General features: G+C 35.1%; 1 protein-coding gene and 1 long non-coding RNA gene across 5 annotated transcripts in view; both read left to right on the plus strand.

Moving 5' to 3' along the window:
• APC (adenomatous polyposis coli) overlaps positions 1-17442 on the plus strand; it is a 127008-nt gene that overhangs the window by 41553 nt on the left and 68013 nt on the right. For all 4 annotated transcript variants that reach the window (XM_008568178.1, XM_008568176.1, XM_008568179.1 and 1 more), the window contains exons 2-4: positions 4324-4476; positions 15252-15336; positions 16129-16327. In XM_008568178.1, coding sequence (XP_008566400.1) covers positions 4342-4476; positions 15252-15336; positions 16129-16327 — 419 coding nt within the window. In that variant the 5' untranslated portion in view covers positions 4324-4341. The remainder of the gene's footprint in view (positions 1-4323; positions 4477-15251; positions 15337-16128; positions 16328-17442) is intronic.
• LOC103586842 overlaps positions 1-17442 on the plus strand; it is a 67545-nt gene that overhangs the window by 41547 nt on the left and 8556 nt on the right. The window contains exons 2-4 of the long non-coding RNA XR_550180.1: positions 4324-4476; positions 15252-15336; positions 16129-16327. This is a non-coding gene — a long non-coding RNA (uncharacterized LOC103586842). The remainder of the gene's footprint in view (positions 1-4323; positions 4477-15251; positions 15337-16128; positions 16328-17442) is intronic.

Here is a 17442-nt window from a genome sequence, read left to right on the forward strand (position 1 = left end):
TTAGTGGTTGATGTATTCATATGCCAATATTACAGCTTTTTTTAAAAAAAACTTTGTATTTTCAAACAACTTTGGACTTACAGAAGAGTTGGAAACATAGTACAGAGAGTTCCCATATACCCTTCTCCCTGCTTCGCCTGATGTTAACATGTTACGTATCTTTACTATAATGATCAAAACTCATAAATTAACCTATTGGTACAATACAGGTAACTACATACTGTTTTAATTATAAAGGCTTTGTACAGTATTTTAGTATGTGGTAGATCTACTCCATGCTCTTCTTTTTTCATATTTTTCTATTTTTGCTTGCTTGTTTTTTTCAAATGTCTGGCTGCAGAAAACAAAACAAAAACTAACCTTATATATTATTTTTACTGAGACCATAAAATCTATAAATTAGGGAGAAGTAGCATCTTTATGATGCTAAATCTTTGTATACAAGATTAAGATACATTCTTTACATTTGCTCAAGTCTACTTTTCTTTTTTTCAGAAGTGTTTTATAGTTTTCCTCGTATATGTTTCCTCGTATATGACACTTTTTGTTCAGTTTATGCCTAGATACTTCATTTTTTTGTTGTAAATGGGATCTTCCATTTCATCTTCTATTTGCTTTCTCTTTGCACATTATTATAAAGGAAAGATTTCTGTATATTTTGTACTACATTATATTACTAAATTATCTCATAATAATATTTAGTTGATTGTTTTGGATATTCCAGGTATGTAATTATATCATCTGCCAGTAGTATTCCTTTCTGATTTTTTCATTCTAATTCCATTTGTTAATTTCATTGTGTTGATTAATATTATGAGTAATAGAATAAAAATGGACCATCTCTGACTTTGCAACTGTATCTCGTGTTTCTGCCTTAAGTATGCTGCTGGCTTTAGGGCTGATATATATTATGTTAAAGAAGTGTTCTTTTTTATTCAGTATTTTCAACAAGAATGGGTATTGAATTTGTAAAATATCTTATCTTTGGCATGATTATATGATTTTTTTTCTGTGTAGCTCTGTTATGTTTAATGATATAATAGTTGATTTTCTAATACTGGCAGCTTTTTAATTGTAACTTTCATTAGATTTTCTATGTTTTGGGGGTTAGCTTTGAAAAATTGTATAATTTCTAGTAAGTTATTTCATTCACATTTTAAAATTTGCATAGAATTGAGCAAAGTGGTCTTTTATGATTTTGGTTCCTGACTTCCTATTGATATTTTCCTCTTATTTCATTACCCTCTGGAAGTGTTGACAAATATATATTTGTTTTTTCATTAAAGCAAAACAAGAAAAGCTGCTCCATTAATTTGAAAAAATAAAAGGATCCCAAACTTTTTAAATTGGTAATAATGAGTCCTCCACATTTAATTATAATTGAGTATCTTTTGCCTGTCTGAAACTTTTCTGTCTCCTTGCATTTTTTTTTTTTTTTTTTTTAAGAGATGACTGGTAAGGGGATCTTAACCCTTGACTTAGTGATGTCAGCACCATGATCTCCCAAGTGAGCCAACCGGCCATCCCTATATAGGGATCCGAACCCGTGGCCTTGGTGCTATCAGCACTACACTCTCCCGAGTGAGCCACAGACCGGCCCTCTTGCATTAATTTTTAATGACTTGTAAATTTGCTTTTCAGTGAACATTTGGACGAAAGTCTAGATAATGGTTCTTTTCCTTTCTTCTCCCCTAACCCACACTTATAGGGTGGAGGATCTCTTTAGTGGGCCTCTTAACAACAGAAAAACAAATTGGGATGTTTTCATGTTCTCAGTAAAGTGAAAGATTCAGAAGTTTTCCCCATTGCACAAGACATGGCAGCCACAATGTGATCACACAAGTTTCAAATTTTTAAAAAACTGTCGAGTGACTTTTGCAGTTAGGATATACTTGATATGAAATTCTTGTGATTGCATAAAAGGCATTCTGAAATAAATTTAGGATTTCACAAATTTTGCATAAAAGCAACTTTGGGTTAAGGAAGGGTGGCTACAACATCCTAAAAGAATATAAGATACGGTATTCCTCCATGAAACATCTTATTTTTTTGATAAAATTCGATGAAACACCTGTGAGAGCAGAAAGGACTTTGATGATTGAGATTCTGGGGTTGGGGGTGAGCAGAGATGATCAAAAGTTTAATTGTCCGGGCCGGCCCGGTGGCGCACTGCTACAGTGCGCCGCTTGGGAAGCGCAGTGGCGCTCCCGCCGAGGGTTCGGATCCCACATGCAGACCGGCCGTTCACTGGCTGAGCGAGGAGCGGGGCCAACACCGAGGGTTGCGATCCTGTTGCCGGTCCCGGTCCAGTACGGGTGTGACACTGAGGGTTGCGATCCGTTGCCGGTCACGAAAAAAGACAAGAAGACAAAAAAAAAAAAGTTTAATTGTCCATCTGAAGGACTCACTTTTAGTAGTCTCTGCTCATCTTGCCCATCTGGCTCTTTTTGTGATTGTATAAGGTTATAACCTCTATGTCTCAACATGTCCGTGTGTGCCTGTTTTTTCCTCTGTATTACCTTTTATTTTGTTTTATTATTTTAGTGTAAAATTACCTGTTAATTTTATTTGAAATAATTTTAAGGTTTATATTATCAGAATTCTGTCAGATACTCACCTTTGTCATATGGTTTTTAATTTGCTGTGTATTTCCAGACTCACTTATTAATGGTATGATGTAGAACAGAAAAATGACCACTCCTATGAATTTCTCTCTTATTTTTGAGATGTCTCCTCTGCCATATTTCATGAGGCTGAATCACTTTTTTATTTCTCTTCCATTGGTCAGGGGAGATGGGTTTTAACCGTAGATCAACATTAAGTCTTAGTTATGTTTCATGTGTACTTTCATAATATAAAATATTTAGATAGCACCTTTATTTTTCAGCCTATCTTTTCTTACTTAATCCTAACAGTATCCCTATAAGTTATATTAAAGTAGGTAGTAAATGTCCATTTACAAATTATGAAATGAATTAAAAACAAGAGGCAAAGGTTAAACCATGACTAAGCCTGAAATTAAGTCCCAAGTCTCCAAATACAAGTCCAGTTCTCATTCTTTTCGAACATAGACTTTTGTAGGTGATCCCTACAGCCAGGACTCCCCTTCCTCCTCAGGTGTCATTGTATTGTACCAGGTTTATCCTCGACTCTAGTAATTGTAGAATTGGCTAGATCTGAGTCTCTTGATTTCTCTCGTTATGGCCTTCCAGTTGCTGAACTCCAATATTGTCGTGACTGGCCCGTTTATCAGCTGTCTGCCTTATTCTATGTAGAGTAGATTTCATGTTACAGAAGCATTTTTTATGTCAAGATCTTTAAGTATTGCTTAAGTGTAATCTAGGTAATACTTCTTAGCTATTAAATAATTAAGATAGGCAGAATTTTACTTATTCCAAAGTAAGTTTGGCATTAAACTGAAAAGAGAATCTGGGTCTCCTAAGTCTTACTTAGTTACTACATCTCCAAGCATTCTATAATTCTTCATACTGAGGACTTCTTACTACCTGGCTATCTTCTGAATCTTCCTTGTGTCCTGTCTTCTTTCACAGTCATGTAATTAGCTGTCTTACTGTGCTTTACTTCTTTTTGATAGTCTGTACTCCTAGGATCATTCATTTTCTTTAAGCATCTTTTGGCCTCAACTTGAATTCAGTGGGTCCCAAGGTCACATATGCCATGGGATGGCCTATTATATTGATTTTTTTGAATAAATGTAACAAAACTTTATATTAGTAATTCTTATAATCTTCCAGTCAAAAAGATTTAAAGCCTCAATCTAATGCTCTCCCTTGCGTTTATTTGTTAAATAACTACCTTTTAATGAGATCTTCTTAGAACTTCAGAACACTTCACCATGGATGATATTTAAGACTAGCTTTTTATCAAATGAAAAGTGATGGATTGGCGTATGTAATCTCATTAATTCATTCTGCCTCTAAAATTCTGTGACTATCAGACAAAATCCAGAAATGAATTAATTTTACTAATATAAATGAACTTTTTATCAATGATTACATTCCCTAAGTTTTGTGTATAAGACAGGGTAAAATATTAAACCTTGAAAAAATTCTTACCCAATAGAAATCTTATCCAGTAATGAAGTTCTCTCTTCTGTTTTGTCTTCAACTAAGATCCCAATGTGTCATCCTCTTAGAAAGATAATGCTATTTGAACAATGTTGTTTTGAGACCAAAACTAGCATACTGACAATTCTTTTTATAAAATGTCTCAAAAGTTTTATTTCCTTTATCCCTTTCTTTTAAGACAAGCAGCCACTATATTTTTTAGTAGTGAATTTCAAAATCCTTTTTAACTTTATAGGTCCAAGGGTAGCCAAGGATGGCTGCAGCTTCATATGATCAGTTGTTAAAGCAAGTTGAGGCACTGAAGATGGAGAACTCAAATCTTCGACAAGAGCTAGAAGATAATTCCAATCATCTTACAAAACTGGAAACTGAGGCATCTAATATGAAGGTATCAAGACTGTGACTTTTAACTGTAGTTTATCCACTTTTATTCAGTATTTCTTCTTCTAAACTTGGGGTAAGACACCTTACTTACTTGGAAGTATATTTTAAATTAAGCAGTAATATGTAAATTCTTTCTTGCAAAAGTTAGCATTTATATTTTTAAATAAGATGTACTGAATCCAGCCAGTGAGTCACATAAAAACAATAAATGTAAAAGCCCAGTGACTAGTCATTTCTTGTTTTTAAGCTGAAAAATAAAAGACCAACTTTAGCATCACTGTACTGAGACAAGGTTTTCTGTGTAGTTTGTAGAAACCAGCCTCACAATTTTAGACTATATCTCAAATATTAAATAAAGCCTTTCTCCCCAATTCCTTCAGATCTTAAGTGCTGCAATGATAGGTGATCAAGAAAATCAGGATGCCCTAAGTGAGCCAAGCACTTAACTGAAAGTCAGTATCTGGCCTATTCCCGGCTTTTCCACAAACTGAGCTACATGACCTCTGGTTACCCTTCAGGACTTCTTGTCTTACTGGAAAATATGGGCATCCACTAGCCTAGATGATTTCCATGGCACTGTCAAGCCCTAAAATCGATTTGCCAAATAGCATTGAAAAACTGTCGGGCCAGCCCGGTGGCGCACTGCTACAGTGCGCCGCTTGGGAGTGCGGCGGCGCTCCCGCCGAGGGTTCGGATCCCACATACAGACGGGTTCCCGCTCACTGGCTGAGCGAGGTGCGGGCGCAGCACTGAGGGTTGCGATCCCGTTGCTGGTCCCGGTCCGGTACGGGCGCGACACTGAGGGTTGCGATCTGTTGCCGGACACGAAAAAAAACAAAAAAGAAAAAAGAAAGAAAAACTGTGATAACCTCCAAGAAAAATTATAAAATATTTAGTCTGTAGTGGGGAAAATATGTTCTAGTTTCAAAATAATCAGGGTTAAAACTAGCTGTTTTAATTCCCAGTTACTTAGGCAGATTCTCTTCTCACTGAATTTATTCAGTTTATAGAATTGGAGATCATCAACAAAAAGGTTACTTCCTTCCCTTTTAAAAAATTCTTCCTGCTTTGCATTCTTTCTGCCCCTTGGCTATTTTAACATGTCAGTTCCTGATTCTGTTCTTTCTGTCCACCCACTACTCTTATTCCTTAATCATTTCCTGTTCTGTCCTAGATCTTCTTTTCTATGCATTTCAAGGCCAGGCTTTTGTGTATCATTGAAGTAACTATTTTTGCTCTTTATATTATATTATGTAAACTCTTCTGCCCTTTATATTCAGTATCATAACAGTTCAAACTTTTGCTCATATGTACCATTCTTTCTATGTTTCTATCAATCTTTTCTACTCTGATTGCCTATTTCTATGGTAAAACTGTACCCAGCAATAACAGATCTCCAAGATACTTCAAATCCTTTTGGAAATAAGGTAGACTATAAATATAAACATACATTTTTTTTCTTGCCATAAACTATGGGTGACTTTAAAAACACCTGAATCAGTTACCAAATAGGTTAAAAAAGAGTAGTTTGGTATTTTAACACTTATCAGCACAATACATCTCAAATTGTTATACGTGGCATGTGTTTTTAAAAGTTTAAAGATACAGAGTTAAAATATTCTTTTATCTGCTACTTTGGTGTGTTGTATTTTACAGAGAACTGCTCCTGGCAGGCCTATCTGAGAACTCTGTAGTTTCTTTAAGTTTTTGTTTAACTACATAAGCAAATTCAAAATTAATTTTGGGGAGACATTTTAACCTACCCTTAGATCCGACTCCATGCTGAAGTGGAATGTCCCTCAGGTAACAATACAAGTCACACCCTAAAAATTTCTGCAATGGAATGTCAGGTTGAACATTTATCTGTGTGGTGTCATATATGTCAGGAATATTGGCACTTCAGATATTCAGAGTTCAAGTGAATTCAACAGTGTATTTACTGATACTCAGCACATTCTTTTTTTTTTTTTTTTTTTCGTGACTGGCAACGGATCGCAACCCTCAGTGTCGCGCCCGTACCGGACCGGGACCGGCTACGGGATCGCAACCCTCGGTGTTGCTCCCGCACCTCGCTCAACCAGTGAGCGGCCGGTCTGTATGTGGGATCCGAACCCTCGGCGGGAGCGCCACCGCGCTTCCCAAGCGGCGCACTGTAGCAGTGCGCCACCGGGCCAGCCTACTCAGCACATTGTTCTGCAGACATCCATGTATTTCTTTAGGATTGGGCATATGGTATCATAGCAATTACAACCTTATAATGCAATTATTTATGTTTCTCTTCCTTAATAGGCTTTATGCAGTTAAAAGAGCATGAACTGTGACCTGTTCATTTTGTCTTTGAATATTGACTTATGAAAAGTAACTTTTGGAACCATCAGCACTTGCTACATTAAAGTTAATTTAACATAATGGTCGTTCCCCCCAGAATCACTTATTAGACTTTGGAATGCATTATATAATCTTTAGTCATGTTTCCTGATTTTTAACCTATTTACCCCAAAGAAAGTCAATGGATATCTCCTCTTACCAGATTATTTAAACTATGGAAGTCTAAAATGTATGCAGTAGTACCATCTAGTGGCAAAAGAGGATACAGCTTTGCTGTTGATTATGTGGCATTGATACAAAATGTAAAAATATTTTGTGTGAGTGTGACAGCCAGGGAAATACATGTACAAGAGTTAGGGAAATGTGAACACTGTATATTTGAGGATATTAAGGAAATATTTATTTTTTAGGTATAATGCTGGCATTTTGGTTGTGCTTAGAAAGATTCCCTGTTTAAGTATACATATTGAAATATTTACAGAAGAAATGATATATCTGAGATTTGTTTTCAAAACAAATCTAGAGTAGAGGAGTGGAAATGGCAGAAGTGGGTATGGGTGTAGACAAAACAAAGTTGACCATGAATTGGTAATTACTGAAGCGAGTGTGAATATACATGGGGATTTGTCATAGTATTCTTCATACTTATGTATATGTTTGAAATTTTCTGCAATAAAAATACAATAAAATAAAGTAGTGATTGCATGGGATTTAGATGATCAGGAATCAGATAAGTGCAAAATTATAGCTAAGCTTTAAAAAAAAAGTGTACTATATTTTTCACTCCATGGCTAGAACTAAGCCTGATTGGCTTTTAAACAAGGTAAACATGATCACGTAGAGATGTGAAGCATTTAAACTGAGAGTTGTCGTGGTGCAGGAAGAATATTTGTAGGCATATTAGTAATGAAGCACATATCTTCGTTGTATTTTGACAAAATGAAATATTTATAAATTATTCTATAAACTAAAACCTTATACATGTATTTTTTCAGAGTGTAATAAAAAAAGAAATAAAAAAATTCAGATTGACACATTTCATAATTTATTTCAAAGATTTAATTATAAAGTGTACTTGTATCTGGTAACGAAAAGAATTTATAACTATGATGAACTGAAAAAAAAACAGAAGTAGGAACTCCCCTGAAATAATACAGCTGTTCATTAATAAATATTACTGAGGAGCACAGCATATTTTATCTCCAGTGGATAATTCTCTAATGTTTCTAATATCTTAAAATGTTTTTTAAAATGCGTGAATATATAATGTGATTAACTACTTTTTTTAACCAAGCTTCCAGAACTAATAAAGAATATTTTTGTCCTTCAAAATTACATATGTATTTTAAAAGCTGCCATTTCTCAAAGTACTTTTTAGAGCATTTTATTTGTGTTGCATTTTTCTTTTAAAAGCTTTTTGAAATTGAGGACCTCTTCTAGGTTGTATACAGTATGTAGCCCAAGGCAATAGTACCACTCTACAACAAGAAAAAACTGGATAAAATACAAAAATCATACTTTAAAGACACTGGAGAAATGTATTAACTATAATTCCAAAGAGGAAAAGAGCCCTTTCTTGATGACCTGAGATCACTGTTGATTTTCTTCCCTGGAGATGTTGATCCTGGGTACAGACTAAGATTGATCATTGGCACAGGTAGAAGGATTCCACTGTGGGAAAGCAACTGTTGGAGGTCATGACAAAAGTGGGGGCAGATATGATGTAGTAGCATTCAGAAGAGCTCCAAATGCATGGCTAATTTTTACCATGGGACATTGGCTGAGTCTTGTGGTGAAGGGGACTGGGGATGTACTGGAAAGGCAGAATGTTAGGAGAAAAAGTCATGCTAGAGGGAGAAACACATTACTTTTACACAGCACATCTGTCAAAGACATTTGCCAGGTTTTGAACTTTGTGGAGCAAGATGTTAAAGACCTAAGCTCACAATCTCCAAGGGACAGAATTTTTAGGGCTAAAGAGGTAAGTGCCACCTGAGAATAAGACAGAGCTAGAAAGGTAGAGTGAAATATCCCATATTCTTGCATTGCTTTAGAGACATGCTAGAGGAAGACCGACCTACTGTATCAAACAAGGCTGGTTTTATGTTCAAGACAAATGTCAGATTTTGAGCCCATGTAGGGTAGGAAGTTAAGGGTTGAGGTGATAGAGATCTGTCATATTTCCAATCTAAATATAGAGGGACCCACTCAAAGAACTGGGAAAACCAAACCAGATGTGAATTTAACTTAAAACCGCAACTAGGTCTCAACCCATTTTCAGTTCCTGATTGGAGTCCATTCCTGATTGGATTGAGAAAATCAGGCCCCAACAGTGGAAAGGGCAAACTCTGTGAGAGAAAACACTATCATCTTATGTCTCTCTTGTTCTTGTATAGGTGATGGGCATATAATCAAAAGTTATAAGAAATGCAAAGAAACAGGAAAATGATAGCCAGGACAACAAATAGGTAATAGAAGTAAACCCAGAGATGACCCAGATGTTGAAGTTCCTTCCAATAGTCCCCCCTTATCCACGGTTTCACTTTCCAATGTTTCAGTTACTTAAGGTCAAAATTTCATGGTCCAAAAATATTACAAGGAAACTTTCAGAAATAAACAATTTGTATGTTTTAAATTGCACACTATTCTGAGTAGCATGATGATATCTCACGCCGTACTGCTCTGTCCAGCCTGGGAGGTGAATCATCCCTTTGTCAGGCATATCCACCCATTAGTTAATTAACCATCTCAGTTATCAGATTGACTCTCATGGTATCACAGTACTTGTGTTCAAGTCACCCTTATTTTGCTGAATAATGGCCCCAAAGCACGAGAGTAGTGATGCTGACAATTCAGATAAGCCAAAGGTAAGCCATAAAGTGCTTCCTTTAAATGAAAAGGTGAAAGTTCTCTATTTAATGAGGAAAGAAAAAAATCATATGCTGAGGTTGCTAAGATTTATAGTAAGAATGAATCTTCTATCCATGAAATTGTGAAGAAGGAAAAAGAAATTCATGCTAGTTTTGTTGTCGCACCTCAAACTGCAAAAATTATGGCCACAGAGCATGTAGGGTTTGGTACTGTCTGTGGTTTCAAGCATCCACTGGGGTCTTGGAACATATCCCCAGAGGATAAGGGGGGAATTAACTGTAGTAGTCAAGGATTTTAACGTAAGTATTACAAATGTCTTAGAAAAAGAAAAATGAATAAAATGGAGGAAAAGATGAAAAATTTTGACAGCATTGAAATCTATAATAAAAAAGAATCAAATAGATATTCTAGAACTGAAAAACACATTTGATATTAACTTATTGGATGGGCTTGACAGAAGGTTGAACACAGAAAGTGAACTAGTGAGAAGACAGATTTAGTGAACTTGAAAAAAGGTTAATAGATAATATCCAAACAGAAGCACAGAGAAAAAATGGAAACAAAAAACAGTATGTGAGAGTTATGAGAGATACAGGCAAATAGATGCAGGAAGATGTAATTTAAGTCTCAGGGGAGAGAGATGGTGGCTGAGAATTAATGTAAGTTGATGTCAGGTTATTAAGACAATGTGGTAATTAGACTAGACTAACAGAGAAATAGAGTTCAGAAAAATATTGACATATATTTGGTCACCTGATTTATGACCAAGGCATCCTTGCACATCAGTGGGGAAAGGTGGTCTTTTCAATAAATGGTTCAGGGGCAATTGGATGTCTGGATGGAAGAAAAGAACCCACAGCCCTATCTCATGTCATATGCAAAAATCAATTTAAGATGGATTAAAAACCTAAATGTTACAGACAAAACAGTGGCTTCTAGAAGAAAACATAGGAATAGCTTCATGTCCTTGAAGTAGGCAAAGATTTCTTAAACAGAATGCCAAAGCACTAACTAACCATAAAAGGGAACAAAAATTGATAACTTGGACTTTATTAAAACTAAGAACTTTTGTTCATCAAGAGACTCCATTATGTTTCTAGAAGAAGACATAGAGTAATGTCTTTGTGGCCTTGGGGTAGGCAAGATTTCTTAGGACACATAAAGGACTAAACATAAAAGAAAAAATTTATAAAATGCACTTCATCAAAATCAAAAACCTATGTTTTTCAGAAGATTTAATTAACAAAGTGAAAAGGCGAACCATAGACTAGGAAAAAATATTTGCAATACATATATTTTACAAAGGACTTAGTTCAGAATATATAAAGAACTCCTATAAACTCGTAATAAAAAGACAATCCAGTTTTTAAAATATAGCCAAAGACTTGAAAAGACAATTCAAAAAGGAATATAAATGGCCAATAAGCACATGAAAAGGGATTCAACATCCAACATCATCTGTCATCAGGGAAATGCAAAAACCATCTCACTCCTACTCAAATGACTAAAGATTGAAAGAGTCATCATGCCAAATGTGGTGCATTGGGAATGCTCAGACATTGCTGGTAGGAGTGTAAAAACCATTTCAGCAGTTTCTTTTAAAGTTAAACCCTGTGACTCAGCATTTGAACTCCCAGAAATGTGCTCAAGTTAGTGCATATGTCCACTCAGAGATATATGTGAGAATGTTCACAGTAGCATTCTACATAATAGCCTCCAAACTGGAACAACCCAAATGCCCCATGAAGAGGAGAAACGATAAATAAATTGGGGTATATTCATTTAGTGGTCTACTACACAGCATTAAAAAATAATTGATACATGCAACAGCACTGATGAATCTTACCCATACTATGTTGCACAAAAAACATGAGACATACAACAGACTGTATACCGTATGGTTCCATTTATATGAAGTTCAAGAGCATGCCAAACTTCTCTGATAAAGAAGTCAGAATAGTAGCTACCTCCACTATTTTGGGAATGAAGACTGGTTGGTAAGGAGCTCAAAGGGAACCCTCCCAGGTGCTGAAAATGTTCTGTATCTTCACCCGGGCAGTGATTACATGGGCGTAAAAATTCATTGGATACTTAAGGTTAGTGTACTTTACATATGTATTTATGTAATAAAACAAAAAATAACAGAAAAAAAATCACTTGAGGTTAATTTTCATTATGGAATAGCCATAAACTATTATCAGCAGACTAATGAGTAATGTAGGTCATACTGGATAATATCCTCTTAAGTAAGGCAAAGTAACCAGATATGACTGTAAATTAACATGTCCAGTTTTTGTTGGTGAGGTTCATAACTCAGAGCATTTACAAAAATAATTTAAGGGACACATCACTGGAATAAGTGAGTAGCTTTCCAAGGTGGCTACTTTGAAAATCTTTTTAAACATTTTTTTAACCTTGATTTTGAGTAATTTTATTTGCTTCTATGCTTATAGCTTTTATCAATAGATTTCTAACAATATGTGTGGAAACTTTTTAAAAAATAAATCACACATTTTAAAAAAAAATTTATAATTCCATCACCTGAGGTAGAAGTTTGATATTGTGTATATTTTTCTCTCTTTGTACCTCCCATGCAAACATGCATTTGATGGGATCATATTTTACAACATACTTTTTCCCTACATAATATATTGTCATCTTTACATGTTGTTAAACATTTTATATTTTTTGTAGTTCCATAGTATTCCATTGTATGGCTAACGCCATCGTTTATTTAATCCTTATTGTTGCATATCCAAGCTTTCAAGGCCTTTTAATTTCTTTTTTGAATGTTCCTTAATTTTTTTTATTTACTTTTCTTTCTTTAAACATGTTTTTGAGGGTTTTTTGGGTCTTTTTGTGTGTGTGTGAATGGCCATTACAGGTATCGAACCCTGGACCTGGGTGTTATCAATGCCATGCTCTAGCCAACTGACTAAAGGGCCAGCCCTAAACATGTTTTTTTAAAGACCATTAATATGCCACTCGTTTTGAACAATTAGGTATATGTCCAATGACATGTCAGGAAATTTTTTATTGTAGTTTTAAAATTTTTAAGTCATTGTACCTTTTCTAAGAACAATTAACATTTTTTGCAATACATATTTAAAATTTAGAAAACAACAAGCAACAAAAGAAATTGCTTATGATCTCAATCTCCATAGAGTAATGCTGTTAACATCTCAGTGATTCTGTTTTCAGCATCAGCATCACCTAGGAATTTGTTCAAAGTGCAGATTCTCAGCCTCTAGAGACTTACTGAATCAGCTGTTTTAAGCTTTTCAGGTTATTCTGGTCCATGCTGAAGCTTGAGAACCACCACTGTAGGCTTTGCAGAAAAATTTTGCAAAGAGAGATTTAATTAGATCTGTGCTTTGAAAGGGTTACTCTCACAGCTCTGTGTTGGACTATTTATGGTATTTTTTTAATAGTTTAGGTAGGGTTAATGCCAGGATAATGACAGTAAGAATGCAAAAGAGATGACTGTAAGAGAGATAATAGAGGTGGAATCAACAGATTTTGATAACTGATTGGGGGTGTAAAGGAGGAGGTGCTAAGGATTTGAGCTGGAGTAGAAAGAGAAGTCTTAATGCCATTTAACTGAGAGAATACAGGCAAAGAACATGTTTTGGTGGTACAAAATTTCAACTCAGTTCTGGACAAATGTTGGGAGCGAGCAGCCCCACTCCCCTCTTTGTGTGGCCATTGCCTCGCAATCTGCTTGTGCCAGAAACTGCTTGCTCCTGGCTATGCAAGTTAATTTGCAAGTGACCTTTTATCCTTCTCCAGAAACTGTTTAACCATAAACATTCTGGGCAGCAACCTTTACTTTGAATGTCCTGTCTTTGTTTCTCCTCAAGATGTTATCATATCTTTACATTCCAGACCCTTTGCAGCATGCCTGCTTTTTCCCTATATAAGCTGTAACTTTCAAACCAATAAACGAGACTTGATCAGAATACTGTCTGGTCTCCATTTCTCGCGTCTCTTGTCCCATCCAATTCCCACTCCCCCCTCCAGGGTCTGCGTTGAATATCCCGCGGGTCAAGACAGACGTTTAAGCATTACTCATACCTAGATGTGAGGTACAGATGTAAGGCATCTGTCAGTCAGTTGGGAAGGTGAGTCTGAAGTTTACAAGTGAGATCAGGATTAGAGACATATACTGTAATTGGAAGTCACCTGCACAGAAGTAGTAGTTGAATTGTGAGACTGGGGATCATAAGAAGTAGGGGCAAGATTAAAGGATCATTAAAGGACTATAAGCAGTAGCAGTGTATGGAAGGAGAATTGGGATCCTGGAAAATCACAGGTAGCCTGCAGTGATCAAACTTTATGGAAGAGAAGGTGTCCTGAAATTTATAGTAGGCATTTTGGGTGTATTTCACATTCATTGGAGGGAGGTAGCCCTGTGCAAATTTCTTTTCTATCCCACAGATGTGATATACTCTCGACATAATATCTTGAACATGAATCCCAGTCACGTTCATGTTCCCACATCTACTTACCCAGGCCTTTCAGACTTCAACATGGTCTGTTATTTCAAGGTCAGATCCTAAGGTCACAGGCTATTTTTTATTAACATAGGGATTCTATTTTTAATGCTTACAATGTCACTGTCAATGTAAACTAGTGAAGTTGTCTTTGCTGCATTCACTCACTTTTTGACAAGATCTTTTCAATGCATTTGTGGATCACTTTTCATATAGGGGAACACTGTCCTTATTTACAAGGTTGTAAGTATTCAAATACATTGTCTTGCATTTGGTAAACCTAATTAGCCAAACAGAGGACTGTGCTAAGACCTAGAATGGAATGCCTCCATATATGAAAAATATAAATATAAATTATTATTAACAAATATGTACTAAAAGCCACTGTTCACAAATATAAGGGCAGAAAAACTGGTAGAAAATGAGTTTCCAATATTCTTTGAAAAAAATTTATCAAGAAAGGATTTACATGGAGAAGAAAATAATGGCATCAAAAGTTGGGAGGCAGTGAGCATACAGTCATTTGAATACCTGCTACATGTAAGTCATTATACTAGTAGTATATACTTAAATGTGGAATATACTTAAATATGAATATTAAGTTGTTAAACAGCAGAGTATAAAGTGTTAATTTGTCTGGTATTTTTCGTGGTCATGTTAGTGCAAATTTAAGAAACGTAGAATCTAAACGCATAACTAGTTTTTATGGCTTGGGCAAGTCTCTGGGTCTCAGTTTGTTTATCTGAAAAATGGAAATAATTTACCTTGTTGTATTATTTAAAAATTAGAGATAATAAATGTGTCTTAAGTATGCCATATAGTGTCTTGCATGGAGACTCCCCATACCACCATTATTCACAAAATATCACTATTATTGTTGTTAGGGTATGATTTATTATTTGTAACAAATAATAAGTGATATGTCTAAAGTGCTCAACAACTTATAACATGTTTTCAGAGTGATCTGAAAGAGCTTTTTTCCTCAGCATGCATAAATGCCAAGTGACACAGAATCATGTCTTCAAGAAGTTATTTAGGAGTTCATTTTAATATATTGCGGGTTTTCTTTTTTTTTTTTTTTTTATAGGAAGTACTTAAACAACTACAAGGAAGTATTGAAGATGAAGCTATGGCTTCTTCTGGACAAATTGATTTATTAGAGCGTCTTAAAGGTAGATTTTAAAAAGATGTTTTAAATTAATTTTTAAGTTGAAATTATCAACTTTAGTAGATCCAAATACAGCTTCTCTTGGTTTGGATGTTCATATCTGTTTTGGTATATTAGCCTTACCCATTAGGATGTAGTTGTTAAAGTACACATATATAAAAAAATCTATTTTTTTTTCAATTTCTTCAGTTAAACATTTAACTGCCTTTGAATAAACTATTGTAGATCTCTTTCTTGATAATTTTCAGCTCTTTTTAACACTCATTTCTCTTCTGCCAATCACTAAATAGGACTTCATATGCTGTATGCCACAGACTGAGCCCACTGTCTCATTTTAAGAAGTATTGTCTTTTTCTCTTCCATCCAGCATAGAAATGCTTTATTTTCTCATGTATATAAGCTGATTATAAGCCATTTTAGCAGAATTTTAAAAGAATGTCTTTCTCATTTTCATGCTTGAAAATTCCAATGTCAAAACAGGGAAAGTCCTTAATAATACTTGAAGTGAGGTAGAGAAATTGCTTTCAGGCTCTAAAATATTATCTAGAGGAAATCTAAAGAAGGACATTTTATCTAATTTTCCTTTAACACACCCCTTATTTTCCCCCTGACCTAAACTGACTTTGAAGGGAAAGTTTAGCTATTCTGGTTCTAAAATAATTATTTATTCAGTCATGTATATTTGTGGCTAAAATGTGAACTTAAGATTTCACTTTTAAAATAATATATAGCATCAGGAATATTTTAGACCACTTAAAGCAATTGTTACATAAAAATTTATCTCTGTTTTATTTAGAACTTAACTTAGATAGTAATTTCCCTGGAGTGAAACTACGATCAAAAATGTCCCTCCGTTCTTATGGAAGCCGAGAAGGATCTGTATCAAGTCGTTCAGGAGAGTGCAGTCCTGTTCCTATGGGCTCATTTCCGAGAAGAGGGTTTGCAAATGGAAGCAGAGAAAGTAGTGGATATTTAGAAGAACTTGAGAAAGAGAGGTAACTTTTGTTCGTTATATAGTAAACATTGACTTGTACTCTCCAGTTTATTGCTGTTTTGTAATATAAGATATAAATTACAAAATTATGGTAGATGAATAACACTTATAGAACATTTTGCATTTTTTAACTTAAAGATAGCATGTTACTGACTGTACTTATCTTAAATCTAAAAAACGTAAAGAAGATGGTTTCTTGGGATTCTAAGATTTCTTTCTACTTTGTCACTTAAATACTTCAAATGCTCTGAGTATTGAGTAATACATATGATCACAATATTTATATCTGGTTTAAATATGTAACTGAATTTTAACTGAATTTCTAGTTATCTTTTGAACTAAACCCAATAACTACTAGATCAAGTATAAGATTACTTCCATTATGGAATGCCTATTACAAATGGCCACAAATGAAACATTTCTTAATTTGTCAGTTTCAGTGTCTAAAAAACATTGTTTGACATATGAGATGAGTTCTGGTTCCTCATAGCTAATGTATTAATTCTTTTCTTCCTGAAGTTAAAATGATTTCACTACAAATATCAGAATATTGATTATTTTCAAGAATTTCATCAAGTGTTATATGTCCCCTAAAAGATTCCTTAATGCGTGAATTGTACCTAATCTTCATATTTCTGAAAGTTCTATTAGACAGTCAAGAAGTGGTAAAGTATATAAATGTTACATATTAGTTCTGTGACTTTGGTCAAGTCATTAAATTTTGTGTGTCATCTTATTTTGTAAAATAGGGATATAGGGCCGGCCCAGTGGCGCACTGGAGAGTGTGCTGCTTGAGAGCGTGGCGGCGCTCCCGCCGAGGGTTCGGATCCCATGTGGAGACCGGTTCCCGCTCACTGGCTGAGCGCGGTGCAGGCGCAACACCGAGGGTTGCGATCCCGTTGCCAGTCCCCGGTACGGGCGCAACACCAAGGGTTGCGATCCCGTTACCGGTCAGTAAAAAAGACAAAAAGGAAAAAAAAATGCTTTCTTTGGAAAACAAGGGGTTTATGTGACACTTCCTCCTTCAGAGACTGTGAAGATGGTTATAAAAGCATCAGAGAAAAAATTATTAATAGAAGTTTTCTGGTGAAGTTATGTGATAGGCTTAATAGAGTC

This window comes from Galeopterus variegatus, unplaced genomic scaffold (genome assembly GCF_000696425.1).
Source record: "Galeopterus variegatus unplaced genomic scaffold, G_variegatus-3.0.2 Scaffold385, whole genome shotgun sequence".
NCBI classification, from domain to species: Eukaryota; Metazoa; Chordata; class Mammalia; order Dermoptera; family Cynocephalidae; genus Galeopterus; species Galeopterus variegatus.